This window comes from Nomascus leucogenys, chromosome 24 (genome assembly GCF_006542625.1).
Source record: "Nomascus leucogenys isolate Asia chromosome 24, Asia_NLE_v1, whole genome shotgun sequence".
Classification (NCBI taxonomy): domain Eukaryota; kingdom Metazoa; phylum Chordata; class Mammalia; order Primates; family Hylobatidae; genus Nomascus; species Nomascus leucogenys.
In genome coordinates this window covers 27,669,889-27,692,890 of record NC_044404.1, presented here as the reverse complement: position 1 = coordinate 27,692,890, position 23,002 = coordinate 27,669,889, and the positions used below count along the sequence as shown (strand labels likewise).

The 23,002-nt window shown below is 45.4% G+C and overlaps 1 protein-coding gene and 1 non-coding gene across 2 annotated transcripts; both read right to left on the bottom strand.

Moving 5' to 3' along the window:
- Positions 1-506: 506 nt before the first annotated feature.
- Positions 507-21,922, bottom strand: PPP1R8 (protein phosphatase 1 regulatory subunit 8). Its single transcript, XM_003271684.2, has 7 exons — positions 21,774-21,922; positions 19,830-19,890; positions 13,652-13,805; positions 11,266-11,486; positions 9,172-9,316; positions 5,412-5,476; positions 507-2,087 (listed from the first exon to the last, which is right to left on the bottom strand). The coding sequence occupies exons 1-7, from the start codon at positions 21,827-21,829 to the stop codon at positions 1,734-1,736; spliced, it is 1,056 nt and encodes a 351-aa protein (XP_003271732.1). The 5' UTR covers positions 21,830-21,922; the 3' UTR covers positions 507-1,733.
- On the bottom strand, positions 18,076-18,241 carry LOC115833117. The gene has a single exon (XR_004028558.1).
- Positions 21,923-23,002: the final 1,080 nt, after the last annotated feature.

The following is a 23,002-nucleotide window of genomic DNA, read 5'->3' as shown; positions in this document are numbered from 1 at the left end:
GTAAAATCTTCACTATAACGAGAGGAAGGTATTGTCCCGATGAGGAGACTCATTTTTACAGACCCTGTGGGAAAGTCAACTCTTTGCACAAGCTGATGTTATTAATTCCTGCTCTTCAGAAGGTTGCTCCTGCTACGAGTCTGCACTTGACCCAAGGATCTGGAACCTAGCTGGCATCTTCATCCCAAAGTCACATGTAAGTCTCACACACACAGTATACTTACTGCAAATGAGATTCCGTATGCAGGCATATTCCTTCAATTCAAATTCTTGCTGAAATCCCTCCTAAACTTACTTACCTTTAGCTTCCGTTTGCTCCTGTGTCACCAAGCTATGGCTCAAATGCACAGAGCTCTAACCGCAGGGTGGGTGATAGGGCTTATGCAAACGCCCTAAAGCCCGGTCTCCTGTCATGAGGTCTCCTGATGAAGGGCACCAAGCACTTCCGAACCAACGCTGCTTTGTGATGCTTCAGTCTGGGAACTAGATTCTCTCATTAGAATTTCCACACTCATTTAGGGCATCTTTATTTGTAATATAATGGGGATGGAGCACTGCCTCCCAAGCCCAGTGACCGTGCCTTTAGCAAACATTCCCAGACGGCAGTGCCAATCAGTGACTGAGAGACAAATTCACAGCCTGCACCCAAATGACAAAAGTTACGTTTAATTTACAATGTAATAAAGATTACAGGTAAAAAGCTACACATAAAGCATGAAAAGGCCTATTACACAAATGTACAAATCTCTGTACAAAGCTTGTATCAATGTTTCCTAACTTTGTCTCCTATGTTCGTTAGCCAGGTCTAGTCTTGGAGCTCTGAATAACAAGAGCTCTCAATTGAGGGGGGAAAGAGCCTCCAAACTGACATCTAAAAATTCCTCTTAGAGACACCAGTTACTTCCAAACAAATCTTTCCCTTTTTAATTTGAATTACCCCAACTGGTCATATCCTTTGAAAATTGCCTTCATAATACACTTAAAAGTAATGCCTTAGAGTAGAGGACAGTACTCTGGAATTAAATAAGAAACTTCAGCAAGTGGAGTGCTCAGGTTTGACAGGAAAAACAGGTAAATTTCAAACAATACTGTAAGGTAAAACTATAAACCTGTTGTCTATGGCACCAGTCACAGATGAAGGAAAATAAAAATGTTTTCATTCCAACAGGAAGGACAAAAGAGAAAAGCCTAACTATTGGACCTCAAAACCACTGACCCAAGGAAATATTTTTTAGTTTAAATCTCAGCTTAGCTGCAGAATTCTAAGCCTTCTTTTTGATCAAACTGAGATCTATGGCAACCCTTCTGCTACCTGGGACTTGCGAGGATAGTGAATATAAATTAGGCTGCTGGACCCCCAAGGCTGGTGATGCTACTGTAACCTCTACAGCTCTGGATTCAACCTGAGGGCCTGGGATATGTGACTTGACATAAAAATGATCCTAGAAAGTGGGAGAAAGAAAGGAGGTAGTGGAAGGCCTAGGAGAGAGCCAGGGCAGTCTACTGAAAAGGATATAAGAAGCCTTTCTCTACACCCAAGTGTTGTGAAGACAGGTCTTTATGGGCGATTTCAACCCCACCCCCAATTGTCATATTACATGGTTAGGATGCCAGGAGACATTCTGAAAGACGATACCGCACACATGGAAAGTTTTTCTCCCTAGTTCATTAGCTCCCCATCACCCTTCCACCCCATTCCCACCCAATCCCACCCTTCTCCATGACCAAAAATATCAAATCAGTAAGGAAGGTGTGGGCTTCTTGCCTGGCCAAGCCTCTTTTGCATATTTCTTCTTCTTGGGTTCATTTACAGCTTCAGGGTTATAGACTGCAGGGTTTGGTGCAGGGTTCATGTTCACTGCTGATGGCACAACAGGAGTCAAGTCCACATCAGGGGCAAGGTTTGGGTATGGCATGGGCAAGCCACCGATGAGTGCTGTCCCATGGATGCCATGCGGCTGGGAGCCTGCTTCACTGTGTGTGGGGGGCAGGCCCCCGTAGAGTCCTCCGCTGAAGGCAAAGTTCTGCATGCGCCTGCTCCCTGATTCCTCCAGGCCCAGGGAGCCAGGGCCCTCCACACGCTTCTTCTACAGTTCACGATGAGGAGAGGGGAGAGATTGGAGAGAGAGGACAAGAGGTGAGGCCCAAGAGTGGTTAGCTTTTTCTATTTCAGCCTTAGAAAAATGGCTTTGGGAAAGGTTCCTAACTTCTAGCCTATTCTCCTTTCCGGACAACCTATTCATGATGTTGAAATCTTACGGTTTGAAGAGACCTTCTAGTCATCTACGATGCTTCCCAAACACTGCTCCATAGCAAAGTTTTCCCCACCCCACATCAGCCAAGAAGGATGGTGTTGCGAGTTTTACATAAAGTAAAACATATCCATTTTAATGACTATTCTTTATCCTAAAGTCACATAGCTCACTTTCTTATTTCATATTAAAATGCCCTTTTAGGAGGAACACATGAGATCAGGAGTTCGAGACCAGCCTGGCCAACATGGCGAAACCCCATCTCTACTAAAAATACAAAAATTAGCCAGACATGGTGGCGGGTGCCTGTAATCACAGCTACTCGGGAGGCTGAGGCACAAGAATCACTTGAGGCAGAGGTTGCAACGAGCTGAGATGGTGCCACTGCACTCCAGCCTGGGTGACAGAGTGAGACTCTGTCTCAAAAATAAAAAACATTTAAAAAAAATCCCTTTTAGGAAATGGAAACGATAAAAGATGGCAATAGATATTTTTCCTTTTTTTGAGGGGGAAAAAATGTGGTATCTCCATGTTTGGTGTTCAATTTTTTTTTTTTGAGACAGTTTCGCTCTTGTTGCCCAGGCTGGAGTGTAATGGCTCGATCTCAGGTCACAGCAACTTCCGCCTCCCGGGTTCAAGCCATTCTCCTGCCTCAGCCTCCGGAGTAGCTGGGATTACAGGCATGCGCCACTATGCCTGGCTAATTCTGTATTTTTAGTAGAGTCAGGGTTTCTCCATGTTGGTCAGGCTGGTCTCGAACTCCGGACCTCAGGTGATCGGCCCGCCTCGGCCTCCCAAAGTGCTGGGATTACAGGCGTGAGCCACCGCACCCGACCTGGTGTCCAATTTTTAAACATTAATCTGAGAGCAAAACCAATCTACAGTGAAGAAAAGTATTTACTGGCTGCCTGGGCCTGGGAGTGGGCTGCTGCAAAGGGCTATGAGGCAACTTTTTGGAGTGAGGGAAATCTTCTCTATCTTGATTATGGTGGTGATTACACATATATTTGCCAAAACGATACATGTAAATGTGTAGATTTTATTATATGTAAATTATACTGCAATAAAATTGACATAAAACTATACACCTGTTGATTTTGTACTTTAGTAACAAGAAAACATTCCAAAGAAATAACAACAACAAAAAAAGCTCAAGGGGCATTATGGAGTCCCACAGAAAAACATCTACTTTTCCACACTAGACTAAAGTTCATGAAACATTCTCCTCACTCCTATACTCCTTTTGGATTAAACAAAGTCTAAGCAGGAACTCTGACAGATCTTACTTAGTCTAATATATTTTAGAGATTTTGTTTTATAAAAAGTAAAACTTTCTTTTTTTTTTTTTTTGAGACAGATTCTTGCTTTGTTGCCCAGGCTGGAGTGCAGTGGCGAGATCTCGGCTCACTGCAAGCTCCACCTCCCGGGTTCATGCTATTCTCCTGCCTCAGCCTCCTGAGTAGCTGGGACTACAGGCGCCCGCCACCACACCCAGCTAATTCTTTGTATTTTTAGTAGAGACGGGGTTTCACCGTGTTAGCCAGGATGGTCTCGATCTCCTGACCTCGTGATCCGCCTGCCTCGACCTCCCAAAGTACTGGGATTACAGGCTTGAGCCACTGCGCCCGGCCAAAAGTAAAACTTTCTATATCATCTCTAACCTGCATTTTGTAATCACCTTCTGAATATTAACAGGGATCTCACTACTCTTAAGGGGAGGTTTGTTGCTGTCTGGACAGTTCTAGCTATCTGGTAGTTCTTCCACATGTTGAACGATCGGAGCACCTCTGTAACTTCTACCTCTTGGTTCTTCAACATACGATCTTTTTTTTTTTTTTTAGATGGAGTCTCGCTGTCTCCCAGGCTGGAGTGCAGTGGCACAATCTCGGCTCATTGCAAGCTCCGCCCCCCAGGTTCACGCCATTCTCCTGCCTCAGCCTCCCAGGTAGCTGGGACTACAGGCACCCACCACCATGCCTGGCTAATTTTTTTTTGTATTTTCAGTAGAGACAGGGTTTCACCGTTTACCAGGATGGTCTCGATCTCCTGACCTTGTAATCCGCCCGCCTCGGCCTCCCAAAGTGCTGGGATTATAGGCATGAGCCACCACACCCAGCCAACATACTTATCTTTAAACTTAATCCACATCTGGGCTGACATTCCTATCTGTACCATTGCCACTCATAAAATAAAGGCAGGACAAACTATGTGGTATTGCAATAATGCATTTCCTCCACCTAATAGCTTACTTTGAGTCCGAAGAGAAAGGCCAAAAGAAGGTGGGCCTCTCTCTGCACCCCTCTGGAAAATGAATTTACAGATTCGCGTCGCACATTATTTACATGAAACATCAAGCTGGCTAGTTACCTACAGCCTTTCTCTGTGGTACTCCAGGATTCCCTAAACATAGATTTCATTTCCACAGAATGAGAATGGGAGAGGAGCATGGTATGTATTTTAAAATTAAGCACTCACTCAACAGCACATAAAGAGCAGGTTATTTATTTTTTTTTTTTTTGAGACGGAATCTCGCTCTGTCGCCAGGCTGGAGTGCAGTGGCGCGATCTCAGCTCACTGTAACTTCTGCCTCCCTGGTTCCAGCGATTCTCCCGCCTCAACCTCCCAATTAGCTGAGACTACAGGAACACGCCACCACGCCCAGCTAATTTTTGTATTTTTAGTAGAGACAGGGTTTCACCATGTTGGCCAGGATGGTCTCAATCTCTTTTTTTTTTTTTTTTTTTTTTTAGACGGAGTCTTGCTCTGTTGCCCAGGCTGGAGTGCAATGCTGCAATCTTGGCTCCCTGCAACCTCCACCTCCCAGGTTCAAGCGATTCTCCTGCCTCAGCCTCCTGAGTAGCTGGGATTACAGAGGCCTACCACCACGCCTGGCTAATTTTTGTGTTTTTAGTAGAGACAGGGCTTCACCATGCTGGCCAGGTTGGTCTTGAACTCCTGACCTCAGGTGATCTGCCTGCCTTGGCCTCCCAAAGTACTGGGATTACAAGTGTGAGCCACTGCGTCTGGCCTCAATCTCCTGACCTCTTGATCTGCCTGCCTCGGCCTCCCAAAGTGCTTGGATTACAGGCATGAGCCAACGCGCCTGGCCTAAAGAGCAGGTTTTAAAACAAACTGTATGGCATTTCATGTGCTTCCTACCTTGACTGGGACCACTGCAGTTTGCACCATGTTCCTGAATCGACCAACGGACGGATCCACATCCTCTGCAAAAAGAGAAGAGGGCAGGGTTGGGTTGGTACTTTACTGGGAGGAATAAGGGCACAGGGGTCACTGCAAACAAACCATCACCACAGCTCATATTAAAATTGTAAAACGGCCGGGCGCGGTGGCTCACGCTTGTAATCCCAGCACTTTGGGAGGCCGAGGCAGGCGGATCACGAGGTCAGGAGATCGAGACCACGGTGAAACCCCGTCTCTACTAAAAATACAAAAAAATTAGCCGGGCGTGGTGGCGGGCGCCTGTAGTCCCAGCTACTCGGAGAGGCTGAGGCAGGAGAATGGCGTGAACCCGGGAGGCGGAGCTTGCAGTGAGCCGAGATCGCGCCACTGCACTCCAGCCTGGGTGAAAGAGCAAGACTCCGTCTCAAAAAAAAAAATAAATAAATAAAATAAAAAATAAAATAAAATTGTAAAACACAGAGAGTGCTTCCTGGGTGCTGGGCACTGTGCTAAATCCTCACAAAGACCCTGTGACGTAGGTACTCCACAAGCAACATTTAGTAGATGAGAAAGCAAACTGAGGCTTGGAGGAGCAAAGTGAGTGGCCCAGTTGCTCTGGTGGAGAGGACGGTAGCCAGGACTTGAGTCCAAGTAGTTCAAAACAGGCCTGTGATCTGCACCACTGTGCTGTGCTGCCTTCCCCCAAGTTCTTTCCCATTCTGTATAACTCCCTCTTTTGAGGGGAAAGAAGAGTAGACATTATCAGTTCCATATCAGTGACAAAACAATGACATGTCAAGAGGCCACATATCAAATGCCTTGCTAATGCCTGCTTATTAGCAAAAAAACAGATTTTGGTTTCATAGCCAGGGCTTCAAACTGAACCTGGCCTTTTGACTTGAACGGCCTGAACTGTATATAAGCAAGACTTGCACTAAAGGCTCTGATGCCCCTGTCCACACAGGAAATGAAGAGCAAGATACCGTCCCACCCCTGATGAACTCACAGTCACAGGGCCAGATAGGCTACAACGCAGGTGCTTCAACAGAAGTGCACAACAGTGTTTCCAGAGCACAGAGGGGATGACTGGGCTGGATCACCAAGGATGGTGGAGTTTTCTCACTGAAGGTTGAATGTGTGGAAATAGGCAGAGGCACCAACTTATGTACTACTAGAGAAAACTACTCCAAGCCCCAGTTAACTTAATATAGTGATAGAGAAGGAATCATTTCCCTAATAGATGTTGTAATCTTATTTTCAATGAGGTTGCTTGTTATTGAAAGGAACACTCCCAGCCGGACACGGTGGCTCACGCCTGTAATCCCAGCACTTCGGGAGGCCGAGGCAGGCAGATCATGAGGTCAAGAGATCGAAACCATCCTGGCTAACACAGTGAAACTCTGTCTCTACTAAAAAACACAAAAAATTAGCTGGGTGTGGTGGCAGGCACCTGTAGTCCCAGTTACTTGGGAGGCTGAGGCAGGAGAATGGCGTGAACCCGGGAGGCAGAGCTTGCAGTGAGCCAAGATCATGCCACTGCACTCCAGCCTGGGCGACAGAGCAAGACTCCGTCTCAAAAAAATAAATAAATAAAATAAAGAAAAGAAAAGAAAAGAAAAGGAAGGGAGGGAGGGAAGGAAGGAAGGAAGGAAGGAAGGAAGGAAGGAAGGAAGGAAGGAAGGAAAGATTCCCAGAAATCCCTTTGGAAAACAAAGAATCACTATTTAATTTGAGTAATTATAATTAGCCCCTGGTTTATTTAAGTCTGGATTTTCACATATTAGGATCCATGCCTTTAAAGAGGACACTCTGGTATTATGTTCACCATCAATCTATGCTCAATGAACAAATGGCTTCTATATAGAAGAGAAAGGAAAAAAATATCCAAGCTCCTTAAGAGACAATGTCTCTGAAAAGGTATCCCAATCGTCTCTCATGGCCCCTCTGGTGTCAGAGCCTGTGCTCTTAATCACTGTGCTGTACTGCCTGAACACATTTCCCTAAGAAAGCTCGAGGGCACTAATTTTCTTTCTTTTTTTTGAGACAGAGTCTTGCTCTGTCACCCAGGCTGGAGTGCAGTGGCGCCATCTTGGCTCACTGCAAGCTCCGCCTCCCGGGTTCACACCATTCTCCTGCCTCAGCCTCCCAAGTAGCTGGGACTACAGGTGCCCACCACCATGCCCGGTTAATTTTTTGTATTTTTAGTAGAGATGGGGTTTCACCGTGTTAGCCAGCATGGTCTCGATCTCCTGACCTCGTGATCCACCCACCTCGGCCTCCCAAAGTGCTGGGATTACAGGCGTGAGCCACCGCGCCCGGCCGAGGGCACTAATTTTCAATGAGAAAAACAAAGCAGATCAGATCCTCACTCCTGAAAGAGACTTAAGAAATTTGTCTAGTCCAGTGGTTCCCAAATTGCTGGCTGTTGTACAAACAGGAGCTCATTAAAAAATATAAATTTTGGGCTGGGCGCGGTAGCTCACGCCTGTAATCCTAGCACTTTGGGAGGTCAAGGGCAGATCACTTGAGGTCAGGAGTTCAAAACCAGCCTGGCCAACAGTGAAACCCCGTCTCTACTAAAAATATGAAAAAATTAGCTGGGTGTGGTGGCAGGCGCCTGTAATCCCAGCTACTTGGGAGGCTGAGCAGGAGAATCACTCGAACCCAGGAGGCGGAGGTTGCAGTGAGCCGAGGTTGCGCCACTGCACTCCAGCTTGGGTGACAGAACGAGACTCTGTCTCAAAAAATAAATAAATAAAAATAAAAAATAAAAATTTCAGCCAGGCGTGGGGGCTCATGCCTGTAATGCCAGTACTTCGGGAGACTAAGGCAGGAGGATCGCTTAAGCCCAGGAGTTCAAGACCAGCCTGGGCAACATGATGAAACCCCATTTCTACAAAACCTATGACAATTAGCTGAGCGTGGTGACGTGCACCTGTTGTCCCAGATACTCAGGAGGTTGAGGTGGGAGGATCACCTGAGCCTGGGTGGTCAAGGCTGTAGTGAGCCGTGACTATGCCACTGCACTCTAGCCTGGGCGACAGAATGAGATCGTGTCTCACACACACGAAAAAAAGAAAAACTAAAAAATATAAAAATGTCTAGGTCCAACCCTGGAAACTCTTTTTTGGAGACAGTCTCACTCTGTCACCCAGGTGCGAGTGCAGTGGCGCTATCTCAGCTCACTCCAACTTCTGCCTCCCAGGTTTAAGCGATTCTCCTGCCTCAGCTTCCCGAGTAGCTGGGACTGCAGGTGTGTACCACCATGCCTGGCTGATTTTTGTATTTTTTGTAGACACGGTTCTGCCATGTTGGCCACCCTGGTCTTGAAATCCTGGCCTCAAGCAATCCACCAACTTCAACCTCCCAAAGTGCTGGGATTACAGGTGTGAGCCACTACGCCTGACCAACCACAGCTTTTTCTTTTTTTTGTCATCTAGGCTGGAGTGCAGTGGCACAATCCCGGCTCACTGCAGCTTCTGCCTCCTGGGTTCAAGCAATTCTCCTGCCTTAACCTCCCAAGTAGCTGGGACTACAGGCGAGCACCACCACGCCCAGCTAATTTTTAATTTTTTTAATAGAGACGGGGTTTCACCTTGTTGGCCAGGCTAGTCTTGAACTCCTGACCTTAAGTGATCCACCCTCCTCGGCCTCCCAAAGTGCTGGGACTACAGGCGTGAGCCACCGCGCCCGGGCCAACCACAGCTTTTTCATCAGAATAAACTGGCAGATACCTCACCTGGGTTGATGATCTCATCATCCTCACTGAATGTCACCCGTGAGTTCTTCCTCTTCCTCTTTGGTCTTTGAATGTCCAGATTTCCCTCCTCAATGGTAAGGGTAGAAATCCGCTTGTTGTGGGCAGTGTTGAACTCTGTCAGGTTCTAGGCCAGGGTTCATACAGGAAAGACAGCAGTCAGTACAAAGGGAATCTGATGGAAAAAATCATACTAAATAAAGGTCAGGAAGGCATGAGGGGCTAATCTGGACCTCCAAAGGGAGTTGAGACGCCTCTGCATTTAGAGAAGATTCATCCTGTCCCGAGACTACTAATACTAACAAGTCTCAAGTCTCATTAGAAAGAATGTGGAACATCCTCATTGACGAGTGGAGCAGTGATATGCAAGAGGTGAAGGGCCTTGAGCCGAGAACAGCTCATCTGTGCAAATACCCATGAGTTGTGCTTTCTGTTGTTGCTGAAGAAAGGCTATCATGTCTTTATGCCCACAACAAGCTGAGAATTAAAAGGAAATGTGGCTGGGAGGAACGCCAAGAATTGTTTTTAAGTAACAAAATTGAGATGAAAAAGGACAACTGGCTGCTTCTTTCCTAGTAGCTTTCTCCTTTAAAATTAAGGACACTGCTAGTGCGCATAATTTTTGGCGTTAGTATTTTGTCATGCCCCATCCTGTGTCTGGCCCCAGTTCTATTCATAACTATCTCAATAATTAACTTGGCCTTAGCTCTATTGCTTGCCTCTTCCCAATCCACTGAAATTATTCCTTTCTGGTACAAACCACCAGTTTGAGATATTCTAAATGTCTTAAGAATGAAGATCCAGGGAGTACCTAACATACTGAACTAAAAGCCATGGAAGCATAACAGCAGCCTGGATAGAGGCGGCCTAAAGGGGAAATGGGCAACAGCAAGGTCCCTGGCTATGAAGCCACTTTTTCAAAACAAAACGACTTCTTAATTGTACAATTTCTCTCCTTTTTTTTTTTTGAGACAGAGTTTCACTCTTGTTGCCCAGGCTGGAGTTCAATGGCGCAATCTTGGCTCACCACAACCTCCGCCTCCCGGGTTCAAGCGATTCTCCTGCCTCAGCCTCCTGAGTAGCTGGGATTACAGGCATGTGCCACCACACTTGGCTAATTTTTTGTATTTTTAGTACAGATGGGGTTTCTCCATGTTGGTCAGGCTGGTCTCGAACTCCCGACCTCAGGTGATCCATCCACCTCGGCCTCCCAAAGTGCTGGAGTTACAGGTGTGAGCCACTGCGCTCGGCCTAAATTGTACAATTTCTATTGTGCTTTTCTTCCTAAGAGCCAGGAAACTGCCTTGGTGTACAGGAATAGTAAATGCAGGTGGGTGGTTAAGGACATGATTGCATTTGGTCTATCTGAACAGACCAGTCACACCAGTGCAGTGACAGATATGTAAAGGACTATAGCCACACCAAACTACCGGGGTCAGCCTCAAAAAAGGAAAACTTCTAGCACCTTAAAATTAAATCTTATAAAATTCATGGCCCTCAGGACAGCGAGGCCCATGGAAGAACAAAAGCAGTCTGGCTCTATTCAGAAAATTCCTGGGCTGTTCGGATAGCACCAAAAAAAGCTACATGAATGAATGAAAGTGTCAGTCTCTCTAAGCCAGTGCTGTCTGACAGAACTTTCTGTGAGGATGAAAACATTCTCTCTTTACATTAGCCAACATAGCAGCCACTAGCCATATGTGACTACATAATATTTGAAATATTGTTAGTGGCTACCACACTGGACAGCATTAGCTCTAAGCAGTCAAGGGACAGAGAAATGTAGCTTCCAGTCTTAGCTTCTAACAGTCAGTGAAAGTGCACAAAACAGCTCGAGGAGACTAGTGGCTGGGACTCAGCCCCCTTGTTAGGCCTGGTGATACACAACCAAATCCATACAATGTGGCTCTCTGAGAGGTGTCACGGCCGGCCACACCAGATTGCCAAAGGCCCGTTACTGGACTCAAGAGAACCCCCTGCTGCTAAGTCACTGGCATTTCCAGCTACACAGAACAGCTATATACTCCAAAAACCAGGGTCCCCCAAGACAAAACAATGACATAAACAGGGAATTACATCAAGCTCAGTTTCCTCCTCTGGAAGCCCCAGTAAGCCCTTGAGTTCATCATCCTCTCCACCCATCTTCTCATCTCCTTTCACAGCCGACGGCAGTGTCTGAGGCTTCTCGCGCAGAGTGTATGCCCTTGTGGACGCGCCAAATGAGACCGTGGAATCGATGGGAATTTGCTGAGGCTTGTGAGGTTCCAACCGAATGTGACCCAAGAAAGTGCCGTGTGCTGGGAATAACCAAATCAGAAACGTAAGGGGGAAAACAAAAACAACCTGAGTTTTAGAAGGAAGAGTATGATCGCCAACTCTCTTATCAGGTCAGCTTCCCCCCAGCGCATCAGTTTTGCTTTTATGTCTGTTTTTAATTTATTTTAAAAAATGCCATAGTCAGGATCATGGTCAGAAACTCCAGCTTTTTAAAAAATGAAAACGGCACTGGGTCCACCACATCCATCATGTGTTACAGTGAGAAGGAAACTCCCTCACTGAGCCTTGAATCTCCTCGGTGGGTTTCTTATATCCTCAGACCTGTTGTTCCCCCAAATAACAAATATCACTGCCCGTTCTCTGCTGCCATACAGGCTTGGCTCCATTCTGGGTCAAATAAGAATGGCTCCAATCCAGCAGAAGCCATGCCTCCCAAAGCAGGAGCTGGGCATCACTGTAGTTTTCCCTCTCCAGCCCCAAGTCAAAGGAATATAGAAATTGCTGGCCTGGTGCAGTTATGCTTAGGTTTTCCCCAGGACAAGAAAGAGCTTGGCTGAAACAGGTGCAATATCGATGCCAAAGCAAGCCAAAACCCCACTATAGATTCTGAATATTTTCCCCTGTTGGCATTCTGCATGTTATAAAATGGGAGAGAAAAGATAAGTATTTGCGAGACAAAGCTCTCCAAGACCCTTATATAAGCAGATTAGGGTGATGTGTGAGTGTATGTTTCTGTGTGTGGTAGTAGGAGAGTGGTGGAGTCCAACATGACATGCCCAGGAAGCAGGACCCTTTACATTTAACAGTGTGTTCACACATGGGCAAAATGAACAAACTTCAAGGCCCCATGCAGTTAAACCTCAATTGCATTTCTGTGGATTATCTTAGGCGAAGTTTAAACTCTTATTAATTGGTGTATGCTTATGGATACATCAATTAATTAATACTTACGGATTATCTTATTTTTATTTTTTTTGAGGTAGGGCTTGCTCCGTCACCCAGACTGGAGTACAGTCATGCGATAATGGCTCGCTGCAACCTCCACCTCCTGGGCTCAAACAATCCTCCCACTTAAGCCTCCCAAGCAGCTGGGACCATAGTGCACTCCACAATACGGGGCTAATTTTTTGTATTTTTTGTAGAGACAGGGGTCTCGTTACATTGCTCATGCTGGTCTTGAACTCCTGGGCTTGAGAGATTCACTGACATCGGCCTCCCAAAGTGCTGGGATTACAGGTGTGAGTCACCATGCCTGGCCTTGCTTATGGAATTAAAACTGGTATTATTCATAGTCAAAGCAAAACAGAGATGGGATAAAGAACCGGAATAATGAAAATTTCAAGATGATCATTCTTCAAATGCCCTACATTGCTGCTCTATTACATTAATGGAGCTAGTCAGGGCTTCTGCTTAAACAGAATCACAGTTTATTACGGTCCTATAAACACTTGAACACACATGGTCCCTAGGTCCTGGGTGCCTTTTTCCTTTTCTTTTTTTTTTTTAACTTTTTTGAGACAGAATCTTGCTGTGTTGCCCAGGCCAGAGTGCAGTGGCACGATCTCAGCTCACTGAAACCTTCCCCTCCTGGGTTCAAGCAATTCTCCTGCCTCAGCCTCCCGAGAAGCTGGAATTACAGGCATCTGCCGCCACCCCCAGCTAATTTTTGTATTTTTGGTAGAGGCGAGGTTTCACCATATTGGCCAGGCTGGTCTCAAACTCCTGGCCTCAAATGATTCGCCCACCTCGGCCTCCCAAAGTGCTGGGATTACAGGAATAAGCCACTGCACCTAGCTCTTTTTTGTTTGTTTTTAAGAGATGGGGTCTTGTTCTGTCACTCGGACTGGAGTGCAGTGGTGTGATCACAGCTCACTGCAGTCTTGAACTCCTGGGCTCAAGTGATCCTCCTGCCTCAGCTTCCTGAGTAGCTACACGTGTGTGCCCCCACACCCAGCTTATATTTGCTTATTGATTCCTCCAGGACGGTGCTCCCCAAACCCCTCTTCTCTCCACCGTCAGTTAGCAATTATCTCAGGAAAATAGAAAAATCACAGAAATAGACAAGGGTGGATTTAAAAACCACGCATTAACTTTTTCCATAAAACATAATTTCAAAACTAAAGAACCCAAAGAGTATTTTCATACTGCCTAAAGGTGACATGTGAATTGGGAGGGAGTTACTTACTACTGTTGAGATCTATCAGGAAAACTCTCTTCAGATGCTTGTGGTAGACAAGTGCAGCATGGACCCGAGAGCAAGACTGGTGGTCGATGGTAAAGTCACACAAATCAGGGTTTCTCCCAAATAAGTAATACTTCTTCTCATCAATAATCAGTTTCTAAATAAATATTAAATTAAATATTACTTAAATCTTGTTTCAACAGCATTTACCAAAAACTCTCCCAATCGAATACAGAATCTTGAGTAGATAAAATTCCTTTCCATTAGATTGAGTAATAACTCCATCTCCTTGCATCAAGAAAAGAAAAATAAATCCTTTCCAAGGAGAAAAAAATATCTCCTGTTATTCTTCAACATAAAGTACTCAGAATAATTTACTAAAATAACATTTTTTGGAGAATGGATGGTAATTCATCTCCTCAATATAGTGTTTAATTGTCTAGTGTTGGTATGAAAATAACTTTTTCTTTTTTGTTTCTGAGATGGAGTCTCACTCTGTTCCCCAGGCTGGAGTACAGTGGCATGATCTTGGCTCACTGCAACCTCCGCCTCCCGGGTTCAAACAATTCTCCTGCCTCAGCCTCCCGAGTAGCTGGGACTACATGCGTGCACCATCATGTTCAGCTAATTTTTTTTTTTTTTTGAGACGGAGTCTCACCCTGTCACCCAGGTTGGAGTGCAATGGCGCAATCTTGGCTCACTGCAACCTCCACCTCCTGGGTTCAAGCGATTCTCCTGCCTCAGCCTCCCAAGTAGCTGGGATTACAGGCGCACACCACCATGCCCGGCTAATTTTTTGTATCTTTAGTAGAGATGGGATTTTACCATGTTGGCCAGGCTGGTCTCAAACTCCTGACCTTATGATCCACCCATCTCGGCCTCCCAAAGTGCTGGGATTACAGGCGTGAGCCACCGAGCCCAGCCTAATTTTTGTATTTTTAGTAAAGACAGGGTTTCATCATACTGGCCAGGTTGGTCTTGAACTCCTGACCTCGTGATCTGCCCACCTCGGCCTCCTAAAGTGCTGGGATTACGGGTGTGAGTCACCACGGCTGGCCAACTTCTCTCTTTTTTGAAACGAAGTCTCGCTCTGTCGCCCAGTCTGGAGTGCAGTGGCACAATCTGGGCTCACTGCAACCTCTGCCTCCCGGGTTCAAGCGATTCTCCTGTCTTAGCTTCCCGAGTAGCTGGGATTACAGGCACCCGCCACCACACCCAGCTAATTTTTTGTATTTTTAGTAGGGGTTTCACCGTGCTAGCCAGGATGGTTTCGTTTTCCTGACCTTGTGGTCTGCCCTCCTCGACCTCCCAAAGTGCTGGGATTACAAGCGTGAGCCACCCGCTGCGCCCGGCCTAACTTTTCTTAATTCTATTAGATATAAGTGGCCTGCCCTCAAGAGAGCAACAATTCTTTTTTTTTTGAGACGAGTCTCGTTCTATCACCCAGGCTGGAGTGCAGTGGCGCGATCTTGGCTCACTGCAAGCTCCGCCTCCTGGGTTCACACCATTCTCCTGCCTCAGCCTCCCGAGTAGCTGGGACTACAGGTGTGTGTCACCACGCCCAGCTAATTTTTTGTATTTTTAGTAGAGACGGGGTTTCACCATGTTAGCCAGGATGGTCTTGATCTCCTGACCTCATGATCCGCCTGCCTTGGACTCCCAAAGTGCTGGGATTATAGGGTTGAGCCACCGCACCTGGCCTGAGATCAACAACTGTATTAAGAGTGGCTGTCTTCTGAAAAAAGGTTCTGTTGGATCTTAATTTTAGATCAATTAGGAAACAAGAAGCACAATGCATGTCTATAAAGTAATAGGATTGCTTTTAGCCTAGTGAAACCGAAAAAAATGTAATAAGATTGCTTCTCAGAAAATAAACATTCAAATGTATATTTGGGAAAGGAATGAAGTGTAAACACCTATTTCTATTCTAATCATGCTGCCATAGTCCCAAAGTATTTTTGTTTGTTTTTGAGACAGTCTCGTTCTGTCGCCCAGGCTGGAGTAGAGTGGTGCAATCTCAGCTCACTGCAGCCTCCACCTCCCAGGTTCAAGCGGTTCTCCTACCTCAGCCTCCTGAGTAGCTGAGATTAATGGCGCCCACCACCACACCCGACTAATTTTTGCATTTTTAGTAGAGATGGGGTTTCACCATGTTGCCCAGGCTGGTCTCGAACTCCTGCCCTCAGGTGAACTGCCAGCCTCAACCTCCCAAAGTGCTGGGATTACTGGTGTTAGCCACCGTGCTAGACCTGAGCTACATTTAGCTTTATAAAAAACTTGCCAGCTGGGTGCTGTGGCTCACACCTGTAATCCCAGCACTTTGGGAGGCTGAGGCAGGCAGATCACAAGGTCAGGAGATCAAAACCATCCTGGCTAACACAGTGAAACCCTGTCTCTACTAAAAATACAAAAAAAAAAAAAAAAATTAGCCAGGCGTGGTGGCGGGGGCCTGTAGTCCCAGCTACTCGGGAGGCTGAGGCAGGAGAATGGCGTGAACCCGGGAGGCAGAGCTTGCAGTGAGCCGAGATCGGGCCACTGCACTCCAGCCTGGGCGACAGAGCAAGACTCTATCTCAAAAACAAAAACAAACAAAAAAATAAAAATAAAACACTTGCTATACCTGTCCTTATATTTCTTTTAATCCTGGATCAGTAAAGCCTTTGCCACAGATTGGTTATAAACTGGACTGTTATAGATGAAGGACTCTAGACGAATTATTGCTAACGCTTCTTCCAGTGGTAGTGGTCTAGTAATCTAGTGTGAGCACTGGAGGAATAACTCTCATTTGGGTATGCTGTGTTTTTCCTTTAAACATGAGGTCTCATTAAACTCTAGTTCACATTTCACACTATACTCCTAAAATCTCTGAGAAAATACAGCACAAAGCTGAGTATAGTATAGTCAAGTTAGTACCAGGCTGGGAATCAAGAAGTTTGTATTTCATTCCTGGCTAAGTCCTTTACCTCACAATGGGCTACTATTCTCCCTTACAAAACCAAAAGATACACCTCAGGCAAGCACACTTTCAGCGCTGATTACAGTAACAACTGCTAGGCGCTTCTATGCCACACACTATGCTATGAGTTTTACGTTGTATCATTTCATCCTCACAACCACCCTATGAGGTGGGTAATACTATTCTCTTCCTATTTTTATAAATGACAAAATTGAGGCATAAAGAAATTAACATACTCAAGTTCACACAGTTAAGATACTTGTGGGCTGGGTTAGAAATTCAGATTTGTCTGGCTTCAGAGTCTAAGCTGTTTTAACCACATTATATATTTTCTTCATTCTACTTACATCAAAAAATGCACCATATGGCAAGGAATATTTTAAGGAGAGAGTAAGTACTGTGGGTCACACTCTTTTCCTTAAACAATCACTTAGCCAGTTTCTTTCAAGCTCAGCCTTAAGGTTCAATTAATTCAGGCTAGCTTGGATATGTGGGTCATCTCTGGGAAACCCTATCTGGCAGTGCCCATCTGCTGCTGGAAGAGCTTGTTCTGGGCCCACACTACTATGGAGAACCAAGATTCAACAACAGCCTGACAGCTCAGTCAGTCACCTTCATGTCTGCTTTGACCCAAGGTTTTTAAGACTTGAGTTAAAAATAAGACATTATTTCAGGATTAAGAGAGAACTCAGAAATTTCAACAACTCGTTCTCTCTAGGTAATAGCTATTCGGGCTGAATCTCATTGCACTTCTCATTCATATTTATATGCACATGGATTATGCTGTCACAAACTTAAATTTGCTAACCACAGTGCTCACAGATTGTGCTGAAGGAACATGAAAGACCACCAGCTCTTGGGTTCTAAAATAACAATGACTAAATTTCTATGAATTTAGGGTGCCAAAAGACATACTAGAGATTTAGGGATTTCTTTTGAGAGGAAAAAAAAGAGGGCCTCCAAATTAAATGTACACATTCAGTATTAAAGGCACCCCAATTACAGAAATGTTAAAATGTATGAATTCTTTTTTTGAGGTGGAGTCTTGCTTTGTTGCCCAGGCTGCAGTGCAGTGGCGCAATCTCCACTCACTGCAACCTCTGCCTCCTGGGTTCAAGCGATTCTCCTGCCTCAGCCTCCCAAGTAGCTGGGATTATAGGCGCGTGCCACCGCACCTGGCTAATTTTTTTTATTTTTAGTAGAGACGGGGTTTTGCCATGCTGGCCAGGCTGGTCTTGAACTCCTGACCTCAGGTGATCTCCCAAAGTGCTGCGAGGCCAGGTGTGAACTGCCACCACGCCTGGCCAAAATGTATGGAATTTTAACAGAAAACAGTATGTCTTAGAACCAAGGAAATGTGTGAGATGTTGAAAATGTGCTGCTTCTGTCCAAGTGAATGAAATAATGCACTGGCTTTCAACAGTCACTAAAGCCATAGCTTCTTGACTAGCTATGGCCAGTACCGCTATCCAGTTGTGCCTCTGAGTTATAACTCAGAGTGTATCTTTACACACTGGGCTTAAAAGACTCATGGCTTTTGTTTTAATATTGCACTTCTTAAACCCAGCTATCACAACACATCACGAGCCTTTGACACAAGGCTGGGATATAGATAGCTCGGTTAGTATCAAGTGCTGATCAAGTTTAAATCTAAAAATAAGCACATCTCAGGTCTACGCCTCTCAAGAATACAGTGATGTCTAAGGATTGTAACTTGACAACTTTGTGGCAACTCAGCACACTTAACAACATCGAAAGAGAGCATTATCAGCTAATAGAAACCAGTGATCAGAGGAGTGTGTGGCAAGTTAAGAGTGTTTTGAAAATATTATAATACCAATTATTCCACGAAGGAATGTGATGTTATCATTAAGACTAGGCAACCCTGTCTGTTTCTTCCTCTTGCAAACTGAAGATTTGCTAAATTCTAGTAATAAAACAGATCCCTATATGTCTTCAAGCTTTGTGCTATTTAGCAACAAATATTTTGTAACTGTGGAACAATCTATAGTAAAAAAGGTTTTACAGATATTTTAGCTAAATTATTTCTTTGAATAATCTTGAGGTTTTAAATCTTTAAGAGAGAAGAACCCATGACAAAGGGGCTGTCTGTGACTGGCTGAGTCCATGATGTATTCATAACAGGAGAAATCATTAAAACTCGTGCATGCCTTAATACTTTGCAAAATACCTGGTTATCTCTACAACATCCCAAAAGTGACAACAATATATTCACAGAGTAACCTTCAAAAGATCTCAGATAGCTTTTCAATCTAGCAACCATGGAACTGCAACATTTTTATTAAATACCAAAAAACCACAATGAAAAAACTGCATTCAATAATGGGGCCTTGAATCTAAATTCTAGCTGAACTAGCAAATATAAAATTGGTCTAATACAGGGAGACTCACAGCTACATGGTCATAGTGGGCTTAATATACATCTTTTGGAAAATAAATAATAGCATAAGGATTATAAAAAAATTACGCAAACTAATAGCTAATAAAAACTCATGTTCTCTTCAACTCCTATCTGGTGTTCTCTCTAGAGGCTTGTATAAAAGCTGGAATTCTGCTAAACTTTTATAGTACTTAATTCAAATATAATTATGTAATTTTTTGGTGCGATTCTGTTTCTCCCACTGGATGACTTGAGGAGAGAAATCATGTTGGTTTTGCTTACTGCTGCAATCTGTATGCCAAGCACAGTAACTGGCACATAGTAAATACTCAATACATGTTTTGAAAGAATCAATTAATGAATTTCACCACAATTCCATTATCTTTTTGAGTAAGTGTCTTAGTTTACCACAGTTCTTATAAGGAGTTGGGCCTGAATCTCTTAAAATTAACTTAGAAGTTAAACTCATATATATCATTCACTTTCTTCAGTTATTGCATACCTTGCATGGTTTACACAACTCCATGTACTCAGGGAGAGGGAATTAACCAAGCTAACAGGGCTTCCAGTTTGACTGGGGCCCACAGGACCCATGACCCATTAAAACCCTTCATTTGAGAGAAGTCACAAAAAATTGAGTGTCTGTGGTAGATATAAGCTTTAAATGTGTGATGTCACCATGTGCTTTTAACAGAAAAAAAAAATCAGGATGAAAGAAAGTAGCACTGCTGGAAAACAAAGCACAGGAGAGGGGGTGGAAAAGTGAGTCACTGGCAAAAATCTTTAGTGTGGTGGGCAAAAAAGGAAGACACGTATTTCCATACCTCAATTAGTTTGTCTCCTTTGACTACATCCAGATGTAAACCGGGAGGGGGCTTACCTGCCCTAAAAAATAAAAATAGAAAAAAGCATTTTCAGGATGAGTTTATAAATGCTATTTACAACCATTGTCCCATTCAACATTGCAGCTCTCCTACCAGCCTATAATTAGTTCATGTTCAAACAGAAATGTCATCCACTTCACTGTTATTACAGCTCCATTCTACGTTTGACACTTACTTCCCTAGTGATTCAATTGCTCTGAAACAGATTTTAGTGGATCTGTATTTAGAACAGCACCAAGAAACCTATATTTTAACACTGGATCTTCACCTCAGAGAAAGAGCTGCATGGAGAGTACAAGTACGATAGCTGGGGTGGTCTGGTCACCTGGAGTTTGAATCTGAAATCTACCCCTACTCTAATATCATATAAAGATCGAATAAATTAGTTGCTGTTTGGGGCTGATCAAGATTAGTCTCGTCACAGAGTAAGCAAAGAGTATTGTCCTGAGCTCTGAGACCAAATCAGAGGTGCATAATTAGGGAACTAGGGCAATTCAAAGTCATGGCCCATGAAACCAGATACCAAATGAATATGTTACCCTTGAAACAGGTCTTTCTACAACAGCATGATTAGGGGAAGTTTCCTCTATATCCTACAGCCATACCATTCAAGGGAGACTCACATATGTCAAAGCACCTAACGGTGCCTGGTACCTACCAGACCCTAAGGAAAGGGTAGGTGATCTCAAAAACAGTGCTTTCTAACTATGTTTGCTGTCTTGGCCCAAATGTGAAATCAATACAGCGAGGGATCAAAATGGATACAGAATTTGTAGACTGAAGCAACTATTACAAAAGTGCAAAGCGATCCAGAAAATAGCCACACATTTGCTTGCTTTTTGGGTTTGCTAATTTGAAGTTAGAAAAAAGAACCACCTCACTAGAACCTTTAATTTGCACATGAAAAAACGTATCCTTGTCCAGCTAACTGAAGATGCAACACAGTCATCTCACAATCCTGCCCCAACCCCTCCTCTATGGAAAGGACAACGCACCGGACAAAAGGCCATTTTGTCCAGGAAAAAGGAGGAATGTTACATCCAAAACATACTTTCTGAATTCCTACTATGTGCCTGACTCAGGCCTAGGAGCTGGGAATACAAAGATGCAGTCTTTGCCCTTGAGGATGGCAATACAACGGGAGACAGAGACAAGTAACAAACAATACACTGCGATGAGCTACAGCAGAAGAAAACTCTTAATTCAGAAGCGTTTCCTTGTAAGGTAATTCATATTTATTCAACTTGTACCCTACTCAAAGACCAAATGAAATTATTTCATTATGCCCAAGAACTTTCGAAGGGATAAAAAGGGTTCATACCAACCATTACTAATGCCTACTCGTGCCACAGACTGGGAGCTCCCTGAGGGCAGGGATGGCGCTAACCTACCCTCGTGTTCTCTGTGGCAAACAGACAAGTGCCGCACGAGGGATGCAGCAACCACAGAGGGATGCAGCAACCACAGAGGGATGCGGGGCTCGGAGGTAGGGTTGGGGCCGGGGCTGGCTCGAGCGCGCTCGGGACGTACAGGAAGGGGCCAGGTACGATGCTCCACTAGAGACCAGGCACTCAGTCAAGAGTTGGGCTTAAGTTCGGGCTAAGGCCTTGAAGCGCTCCGGTGACTGGCTAATCGCTCAAAGGGGCTGCCTAAGAGAGCGCCTTTGAGCCCCCAACCCCGCGTTTCTTCAGTTCCTGGGCCTGGGCTCCAGGCTCTCGGTTCTTCAACACGTCGCCCGGCCCGGTGCAGCGAACAGTTTTTCCTCAACCATTCCAGGGTTTCTGAGCCGTTCGGCTCGCAGCAGAAAAGTAAAAAAAGAGCCGCCCTTCCAGCCCAGGCTAGCTCCGGCCGGGCCACTCTAGCCCTGGCCGCCCCGCCACTCACCAGGTTGGGCAGTCGAACAGCGGGAGGCTAGAGCCGGAGTTCGCGGCTGCCGCCATCTTGCGTCTCCCCCTCCCATTTGGCGGGCCCGAAGCACGCCGGGAAACTGGAAGACCGAGAAGGGAAAAGCGGCATCCCAGCAGCCTGTGCGTACGCACGTTCACGCACGCACGTACGGGGGGCGGTGCTTCTAGTGGGGACCGGGAGTAGCTTTTGGGATTTTTTTTTTTTTTTCCGCGTTTGTGCGAGTTGGCTGTCTCTGGAAGTCTCCAGTGGTTAGGGTTTTCCTTGGCCAGGAGGTGTCAAAGGAAAAGGGGCTTTGTAGGGAGGGGAGTCAGTCCCCCCCTACGTCCTCCTGCAAACGCTTCTTGGCTCTAAAATCTTGGGACTAAGCCGGGCGCGATGGCTCACACCTGTAATCCCAGCACTTTCGGAGGCTGAGGCGGGCGGATCACTTGAGGTCGGGAGTTTGAGACCAAGCCTGACCAACATGGTGAAACCCCGTCTCTACTAAAAATACAAAAATTAGTCGAGCGTAGTGGCACATGCCTGTAATCCCAGCTACTTGGGAGGCTGAGGCAGGAGAATCGCTTGCACCCGGGAGGCAGAGGTTGCAGTGAGCCGAGATCGCGCCATTGCACTCCAGCCTGGGCAACAGAGCGAGACTCCGTCTCAAAAAACAAACGAAAAGAAAAAATCGGGGGACTACATCCTCCTCCAGCGTTTAGGTTAAGACCGTCAGCCTTTTGCCCTCAAAGCAGAGAAGCTAAAGGGCAAAACTCGGAGATTGGAGTGATTATTGTTTCTCCTCATCCAGCCCTTCTCCAAAAAGTGGCACCCTACTCACTTTTTTCTAATCCACGTTTAGGCCTGTAGATTATCAGGGAATCTGCATTAGGGGTCACCTGGTCTGTTTATGAAAACTCTGGACAAGCTGCAGCCAGGAGCAGGGGTCCAAATCATCACTGTGCTTGGCTCAAATGGTTAATTTTTTAAAAAAGGATTTTTTGCTTTTGTTTATAGTGCAAGGAAGCATTAGGATTGCTGGTTTGCTCTAGATCACCAGCTGGCTTTAAGAGACCATTAGCAAGGCCGGGCGCGGTGGCTCACGCCTGTAATCCCTGCACTTTGGGAGGCCGAGGCGGGCGGATCACGAGGTCAGGAGATCGAGACCATCCTGGCTAACACGGTGAAACCCCGTCTCTACTAAAAAATACAAAAAATTAGCCGGG